Source organism: Oryx dammah, unplaced genomic scaffold, assembly GCF_014754425.2.
Source record: "Oryx dammah isolate SB20612 unplaced genomic scaffold, SCBI_Odam_1.1 HiC_scaffold_9, whole genome shotgun sequence".
In the NCBI taxonomy this organism is placed as follows: Eukaryota; Metazoa; Chordata; class Mammalia; order Artiodactyla; family Bovidae; genus Oryx; species Oryx dammah.
In genome coordinates, this window is record NW_024070193.1 from 49811670 (window position 1) to 49820936 (window position 9267).

Sequence of the window (9267 nt, forward strand, 5' to 3'; positions counted from 1 at the left end):
GTATTTTCCCTGTTGTTGCCTAAAGCTCACAGCTGTCAGAGCTGAGGACAGCAGAGCAGAAGCAGGAACACGTCTGTTACTTTATGTCATAAAATAGTCCAGACTTCAAAAGCCACCCAGGTCAAGCCGTGTGTGCAGACATCTAGCAGCTGGGCTATCTGAAAAAGCCTTTGTCTACGCATTTGTTCCCGCGTTTAATGTTTTCGACTAGAGTTCCCATTCATGCAAGAAGCTGAACTACAACAGGTAACTCTCCTCTTGGTTTACAGAGTCTAGAAGTGGGCCAACTGCTTAGTTGCTCACTGCTGAAAAACTGGACAACTTTCTAAATCATTACAATCCTATTTTCCAACCAGTAAGTAAATAAGGGATGATGGCAACTGCCTTTTGTGTAGCTCCAGGTCTTAAAATTGATGTTTCTCATATATTTTTATATTTAATTTTTCCCTTACATACCCTGTACTTTTCTTATCCCCATTTCATAGATCAGAAAATTGAGGCTCTGACAGGCTACGTTTTTAACCCCAAGTCACAGTAAGTGGCAAAGCCATAAAATGAATCCACTTTTTTGGTTCAAAGCCCTTGCACACTCTACATGTATCATCACCCCGTGAAGGTCACAATTATCTTCCCTTATTGTCACCCCGGATGCTACTGGAAAGTAGTTCACAAGACAAGTCCTATTCCTTCTTTGGCCAAACTGCAATGTGAACATCCAGCTTCCTCTTTCAACAACTGACATTCATACTGTGTGTCGAGAGTCTGCCTGTAAGTTAATACAGTGCATTCCTAACACCACCAGGCATTTAGTCCTACACTTCAAGCCAGTATTATCACTCTGTTACATTACTAGCAAGTGTGACATTAGGACAGCAAAGCCCAACGCCGCCGGCCCATGTGTGGCAGCCGGTCCTCTGTGGGCTGGCTGTCTCAGGTTATAGGAGTCCACGCGAACTGTCGTGCCATGCATCGCCACACACACCTGAGGCGGCGGCCGCTGTCAGGACATGCTCGATTAACAACACTGGAGCAAACCCCTCAGGAACAGACCAACTTGAAACTCGAGTTCTAGCAAATGCTAGTACATGCCGTTTGTTTCTTTTCCCAATCTTACAACAGACTGTATCTTTACTTTTGGACTTTCAAATTTCACCTTCCCATAATTATGGGTGGGAAAATAAGATACATCCTCCAAATCCTCCCATCTTACCACAGAGCTTGAAGGCTACTGAAATACCTTATAACGGGACCAAATGTATTCACACTGGATCTGAAATCCTCTGTATTACCTGACCATATAATCACTACTCTTGTGCTTGTCTTCCGTAAGTGTTCCTACAGTAGATTTTTTTAGGGTAAAAAGTACATGCTTGCGGAGCTTTAAATAATTTTTTACCCCTGACCTAACCTCAAATTCTAGGGTCAAGAAGCCCGAAAGGCTGAACTTTTGGATGACAGGTTATAATTACATACAGGCACAAATATCTTTAGTGAGAATGGGAGTGAGCCTTGTGTGAGGCTGTAGGGACATACAAGCCCTTCGCACATACCAATTTGACACATGACCCCTGGGTGCTCAGAACGACTCTGGTGCTAGACGAGCAACCACTAGGGTCAATTAAAGAAGTTAAAGAAAACTACATGAGAACAAGGGCCATGCTCCTTCATGGAGCTACTAAATTTAAATCTTGATAGTGAAGCTAGAGACGTGAGGTGTCAGGTAGTCACAGGTCATATTTAAAATGCATCTTTTAAAAGTCAAGGGAGGACCGCCTCACACACTTTATGATGGCTACTACAAAAAAAAGAGTGTTGGCAATGATGGAGAGAGCTGGAGCCCTTGTACAGTGCTGCTGGAGAGGTAAAATGGTGCAGCTGCTACGGAACACAGTATGGTTGTTCCTCAAAAAATTAAATTACCGTATAACATAGCAATTCCCCTTCTGGGTATGTACCCAAAACAAATCACCAGAGGACGTTTGCAAACTCATGTTCATAGCAGCGTTACTCACAGCAGCAAAAAGATAGGAGCAACCAAGTGTCCATCAACGAATGAGTACACAAAATGTGGTACAAACATACACTGGAATATTATTCAGCCTTAAAAGGAAGGACTTCTGACATAGGCTATGACATGTCTGAACCCTGAGGACATACGCTTAATTGAAATAAGCAGGTCACGAAAAGACAAATATTGTATGATTCCACATATAAGGTATCCAGAGTAGTCAAATTAACAGAAACGAAAGTAGAATGGGGGCTTCCAGGGGACGGAGGAGGATGCCCTGGGGAGGAGTTGTTTAATAAAGTTCAGTTTCAGTTCTGCAAGATGCAAAGAGGTTCTGTGGAACCTCCAGTGTGAATGGACTTAATACTCCCAAACTCTTCACTTAGAAATGATTTAAATGGTCAATTTTATGTTATTTTTTGTATGTTACCAGAACAACAACAAAACAATTTTTTAAAGCAAAAGAGGAACAAACTTTTGATGCATAAAGCACTTTGGACGAATCTTAAAGGGAATTATTCTCAGTGAAAAAAATGTAATTCCAAAGGGTTACATACTGTGCTGCTGCTGCTGCTGCTAAGTCGCTTCAGTCGTGTCCGATTCTGTGCGAATCCAGAGACGGCAGCCCACCAGGCTCCCCCGTCCCTGGGATTCTCCAGGCAAGAACACTGGAGTGGGTTGCCATTTCCTTCTCCAATGCATGAAAGTGAAAAATGAAAGTGAAGTCGCTCAGTCGTTTCCGACTCTTCATGACCCCATGGACTGCAGCCTACCAAGCTCCTCCATCCATGGGACTTTCCAGGCAAGAGCACTGCAGTGGGGTGCCATTGTCTTATAAAATATACTTAAGATGACAAATTATAGAAACGGAGAAGAGCAGTTGCCAGCACCTGAGGCGGCAGATACGACAAGAGAGCGATAGGAGGGACCTCTTACAGTGATGAAAATGTGCTCCACCTAGACTGGATCAAGATCAATGCCCTGACTGTACTATAGTTTTACAAGATGTTACATTTTGGGAAAACTGGATAAAGGGCATACAAGATCTCTGCATTATTTCTTACAACTGCATGTGAGTCTACAATGATTTCAAACATTTTTAAAAAGTTTGGGCTACCCCGGTGCTGCTAGTGGTAACAAACCGGCCAAGGCAGGAGACGGAGGAGACACGGGTTCCGTCCCTGGGTTGGGAAGATGCCCTGGTGGAGAGCACTGCAGCCCACCCCAGTATTCTCGCCTGGAGAATCCCACAGACAGAGGAGCCTGGTGGGCTACAGTCCACTGGGTCGCAACGAGTTGGACACGACTCAGGGGCTGAGCCCCACCACCACCAACTAATTTCAAGCAGAACACGACCTCCTTAGGTCCTCAGGCCAAAGGCCTCCCCCTCTCTTTTCCCCCATCTCCCCTGACAAGGTGAGTCTCAGGAACAGAGCTCCTATGCCACGAGGAGGTTGCCAGTCAAAAGGCTAATGGGATAAACTGGCAGGAATGTTTTCAGTCTCTGGAGTACTTGGGATCTACCTGAAGGGCTTAGCAAAAACGCACTGAGGACTTCTTCCTTATCTGGGCCCCTGCCCTGGGGAGTTACGAGGATATAATTAGAGGTGACGTCACAGTTTGGCAGCGCCAGCAAAATCTTACATTCCTATCCACTTCCGTAATTAAAATGATTCTAATCTCTTCCTATTTTATTCACCAAAGATTTATGGGATGTTACTAACTTCTCCCCTACCATCCCCTATCCTCTGCTGCTTCTCCAGATTGTTACAATGTAAGAGTATCAAATTACCCACAGAGTTTGAATTAAATGCCTGTAGCTGTTTCTGCATGAAAATCTTGGGAAAATAAAGAACTTTCTTAGAAAGCTCCTGCTTGTACCTTTAACAAGCGCAGAGTCAGCTGGAGAGAGGAGTTCTTTCCAGGCATAGGATCGGGTTTTCCCAGGGAACTTTCTGCCTTCTGCTAATTTATATTTCACTCTGTATAAATGCTCAAAGATAATCAAAGGACAGAATTTTAGGAATCTCTAAATTACATTTACATTGGTCTATTCCTTGTCTATGAGCTTCGGGCCAAAGCCCAGTTTCACTTCATACCCTAATGCTCTTATCTTTCCAAAGCAGTGTCTCCTGGAGTTCGAACACCTCTTTTGTCATGGTGTCTATGTTCTGCTGCATACGCTGCTTCTCCTGCAGAGGAAGAGGGGAAGAGGAAAAATAAAAGAGCAGGAAGAAAAAGAGGATGGGGTGAGAGGGAGGAAAGCAGAAGAGAAATAAAGCTGATAAAGAGTCTGAACAAAAGAAGAAAATCTGTGATGAACAGGAAAAGCAGGAGCTGCTTGTGGGAAGGAGGGATGACACGCAGCGTCCAGGCGCCGTGGCTCCCACCGGCCTGCTGCTGGGACAGCCAGCGAGGGGACTGGGGACGGCTGTCCCAGCCACGGCCACGGCAGCCAGCCAGTGGGCTCCTGCACATGCCCAGCTAGCTCCACGCGTGTATTCTTCTGCTCCTGACTGCCCTTCCTCAAACACGGGACACTTGCACTTCTAGAGAGGGGAAGTCAGACCTGCTCATGAGCACGTGACCCCTATCACTGACAACAAGCAGGAGTTTCTGAACTCTATTGTTTTAGGCAGAACTGAAAAAACATGAGCGGGTCACGGCGCAATCATTCTGAATTGCCTTTAGCAGCATCTATGATAGCAAGAACGTCGTAAGTTACAAATGAACAATAGCAGTTTTTAGGAACACTTGAATTTCAGCATTCAGCCATTCTTAACTCTTGAGTAGGCAGTGATGCACAGTTTATACCCTCTTATACTTACCAGGTTTTCCTTTCTGCATTACTGGTAAATTATCATCTCCTACTTTCCCTACTTACACATCTCTCATGTACTTTACCGTGTGGTTCTCAATTCTAAAGACCAAAAAGCGTTATTTTGGATAGTCAAGATTCTTCAGTTATAAGTAAATGTGTATATTAACATCTGGTGGTGGTTTAGTCACTAAATCGTGTCTGACTCTTGAGACTCTATGGACTGTAGCCCTCCAGGCTCCTCTGTCCATGAGATTTCTCAGGCAAGAATACTGGAGGAGGCTGCCACCTCCTTCTCCAATATTAATGTTTGAAGGATGTTAATTCTAAACAAGAAAATACCTAAAACTAAAGTTTGTATACCCAGCACCTTAGGCTTTTAAGTTAGAGACCATACTGACAAGCTGTAAAAGTCAAGCATTAAAACTCCTCTTAAATGCAATCATCACATTCAAAATTAGAACACTTAATCAGTTCTAATGTAAGTTACTGAATTTGAGAAGCAGCACCCAAAGCAGTTTTATCATTCTTTTGAAATTGTAATGGGGAAAAAAATATATTTTAACTAGAAAAAGAAGTAAGTGGCTGGCATACTGACACACAAAAACAAGAAGACTAAAAGGGAGAAGAAGTCACACATTATTTTTAAATGCCAGCAAGACACCGAGTTTGGATAATATACTTCTTGCCATATATGGAAAAACTAAGACAACTAACTCCATATGTAACCTGATATTTTCAAAGGGTTATCTGTGTTTGCATTTAGAATTCACAAATTCTACCCACTTTCAGTAAGCCAAGTTCAGTTATTCTCAAGAATGACAAAAAAAGTAACATAAATCCACAAATAGAATCACTTCTTTTCCTCGATCAAATCATTTTTAAAGTCATTCGCATGGGGGGAGATTGAGTCAGATCAGTGGGGGAAGAGAAAAAGGAGAGGGAAAAAGTAGGGGGGAGGGGAGTTCTGAGCCACTAGGGACATGGATGAGCTGAGTGTGACACACGAGAGGCATCTCAGGGTCGCTGGGGCGGGCCTCCCTGACATCGCCACGGCACTGCTGCTCATTAACACCAGACGTGCTGGGAAAGCATGCCGAGGAAGCAAGCGGGAGCCAGTCCCAGCAAACCTAACCCCGTATTTATAAAAAAATGGCAACCTCGGAGGAGAACCACATTTAAAGAAAAACAGAGATGCATGCCAGGTAGCAGGCCCAAAAGGATAAGAACTGCTGTCAAAGGTTTCCTGGAGGCCCACAGGGCTCCCCTCCTAGGACCCTGCCGTGGTCCTAGAGCTCCTTGCCGGGGGGGACCTGAGCTGCAGCCTCAGCCAAGCTTCGCCTTCTGTCTCCCACCAGGCATCCAGACAACTTCTTTTCATTTAGCCATTTCAGAAGTGCACCTACCTGAGTGAAGATCAAACCTCTTCTTCCCCAAGAATCATGTCCCCAAATACAGCACTCACTACATTCCCCAGGACCATGGTGTCCTGCAGGGTCTCCGCTTGCCCACTTCCTAAGGTATCTTTAGGGGAGAACGTGCTCAGGAATAAAAGACAGTAACAAAGGCTTCTGCTATTAAGAAGAAAAGACTTAGAGGGCTCCCAATATTAACTTTTAGGCCTGCTCTCTGTTTCACACTTGTAAAATGTTAGGGTGCAGCCAAATGTGAAGAGACAAGGACAGGGTTTGTGGCATTTTAACACCCCTCTCTCCCAACACACATGCCCTCATTCCATTCAGTGCATTTTCTCCTCAGAAAAGGTATTTCCACAGTTCCCGCACGTACCTCAATTAGCTCATCTCTTTGTCGGAGGCCTTCTTTAAGCTCATCCATCTTGTGCTGTAGCACGCTACACATATGTTTCTGCCTTTCTAACTCCTGTTATTAAAGAAATGATACGGTTAACAGAGACGGTGGCACACGACAGACTGGAACAGCTACAGTGTAATAACAGAGAGGCTGCGTGTGACCCCAGACACACACCTGCACTGCCATGCACTGTAACTTAGAAAACTTCTGCATTCTATGGAAAGGCTCAGGAAATTCTCAATTTTCATCTCATATGATTACATAGCTAGAAAACCCAAACTCTTCAATGGCAAAATTACTTTGGATAATGAAATGACTTAGTAAAACAACAGGTTATAAAATTAACATGGAAAATTCAAGAAGTGCCACAGATCAAAAAAGAGAGAAGATACAAGAAACACACTATCAAAAAATAAAATACATACATGTAAATTTACAAGATATATCCAAAATATACACGAGGAAAATAATACAAAACATTCCTGGAAGACAGAGAAGTAGGACTGAACCAACGGAAATGCGTACCATATTCTTGAATAAAACAATGCATCGTAAAAATATAGGTTACCCCTGAAACAACCTATGCAGCCCAAATAAAAATACCAACAGGTTCTCTCCACAGAGCAACATAAGTTGATTATAAAGTTTATTTGGGAGAAAAACAAGAAAAAATAGCTGGAAAAACACAAAAAGAAAAAGAAAGCTAACCTTACTAGATATTGAAACATTATTATACGGCTTATATAATTAAAACTGTTGTAATGGCTCATGAATACAGACCAATGGAACAGAAGAGAAAAAACCAGAAGCAAGCCCAATTACGTATTAAACAACAAAAAAAAGTGGTTCAAATCAATGAGAAAAGCTAGGCTTTTAAATTAGCCGTGTTGGCATAACTGGATATAAACATGGAAGAACAACACTGGAACCAAGCTTCACAGTATACAGCAGAAGAGATGCACAGAAAGAAGAGGGAGAGAGAAACAGAAGAAAGAGAGCTAGAAGCAGCCGCAGAGGAGAGACAGCGCATCGCTACACCAAGGAGTGGATGGAACACTGCTAACAAACGACTCAGAAGCCCACACACGAGACGGGGAATGGGGTAGAAAAACTGGACTACGTAAAAATTTGGAACTTTTGGGAAATTCCCCGGAGATCCAGTGGTGAGGGCTTCGTGCTTCCACTAGAGGGCAGTGGTTTGAGCCCTGGTTGGGGAACTAAGATTCCACAAGCAGTTGCAGCGACGCCAAAAAACAACAAAACAACAACGTTTGCAAAAGCACTAGAAACAGCAAAGGCAAGCGACACAGGACTACAAAAGACTGGTTACTAAGTTACATCAGAGACAAAAGAATACCACCTTTTCATATAAAGAGCCCCGGCTTGGTTACTAAGTTACATCAGAGACAAAAGAATACCACCTTTTCATATAAAGAGCCCCGGAAATTAGAAATAAGGAGGAAAAAAACCCACTATTATTAGAATAGGCTAAAAAAAAAAAAAAAAGGGATAGTTCACAGAAAAACAAATACATTGCTCTGTGTATGAAAATATGCCCATACTAAGAGAAGTGCAAAATAAAACTGTTTCTCACCAAAACACCAGTAAAAGTCCCCAAACTTAACAATATACTCAGGGGAAAGTAGCATGGAGAAGGAAACAGGCCCACCCACTCTTACAGTATGTGGGAACACAAAATTGTACAACCCTGACAAAAGGAGAATAATTCATATCCAGCAGGGTTACCAGGCCTTCTGATCCAGCAAACTAATTTTTCTGACTCACAGATACCAGCAAAAATACAAAAAGACCTATGCAGTACATTGGTTTTGCAGGACTATTTTGAAGAGCAAAAGACTGCAAACAACTCAAATGTCCGCTAATAGGAAACTGGTGGTACAAACTGTAGTATAAGTGATAAAAAAGAGAAAGAGGAAGAGCTCTCATCAGGTGATAGAGTCAAGATACAAACAATAGGAGAAACACAAATATATTTTATATTTTGAATGGGGAAAAAAGTCTTCTTAGGATTAAAAAAAAAAAGGGAACATAAACCATTTAATTAAAAAAATTCCCTTAAGGAAGGAGAAAAGAGGGATGAAGAGAATGAGACAAAAGACTGACTTCTTTCAATTTTTTTTTGTTACTGATTTGACTTCAGATCTGTGTAAATAATTCACAAATTGTATAAAAAATTTCATTATGGAAGCAACCCAAGTGTCCCTTGACAGATAAAGGACAAACAAAATGTGGTACATAAATACAGTGGAATATTATTCAGGAAGAAAATCTCGTCACATGCTATGAACATGAATGAACCCTGAGGACAGTATGCTACGTAAAATAAGCTGGTAACAAAAAGACAAATATGATCTGACTTATATAGGTACCTGGGGGAGTTGAGAAAGCAATGGCAGCCCACTCCAGTGTTCTTGCCTGGAGAATCCCAGGGACCGGGGAGCCTGGTGGGCTGCTGTCTATGGGGTCGCACAGAGTCGGACACGACTGAAGCGACTCAGCAGCAGCAGCAGGGGGAGTCAAACTCATAGAGACAGAAAGTAGAACTGCTGCCAGGGGCGGGAGAAGTAAGTGGGGGGGGGCGGGAGGAGGAACTGGGGGTGGGGCCGGG

At 43.0% G+C, this 9267-nt stretch overlaps 1 protein-coding gene across 14 annotated transcripts in view; it reads right to left on the minus strand.

Annotated features, from left to right (window-relative positions):
- The window catches only part of LRRFIP2 (LRR binding FLII interacting protein 2), a 110814-nt gene that overhangs the window by 11590 nt on the left and 89957 nt on the right, over window positions 1-9267 (minus strand). For 9 of the 14 annotated variants that reach the window (XM_040246253.1, XM_040246252.1, XM_040246247.1 and 6 more), the window contains 2 exons: window positions 6615-6707; window positions 4108-4200 (listed from right to left, as the gene is read on the minus strand). In XM_040246253.1, coding sequence (XP_040102187.1) covers window positions 4108-4200; window positions 6615-6707 — 186 coding nt within the window. The remainder of the gene's footprint in view (window positions 1-4107; window positions 4201-6614; window positions 6708-9267) is intronic. The other 5 variants (XM_040246255.1, XM_040246251.1, XM_040246250.1 and 2 more) reach the window with 1 other exon arrangement.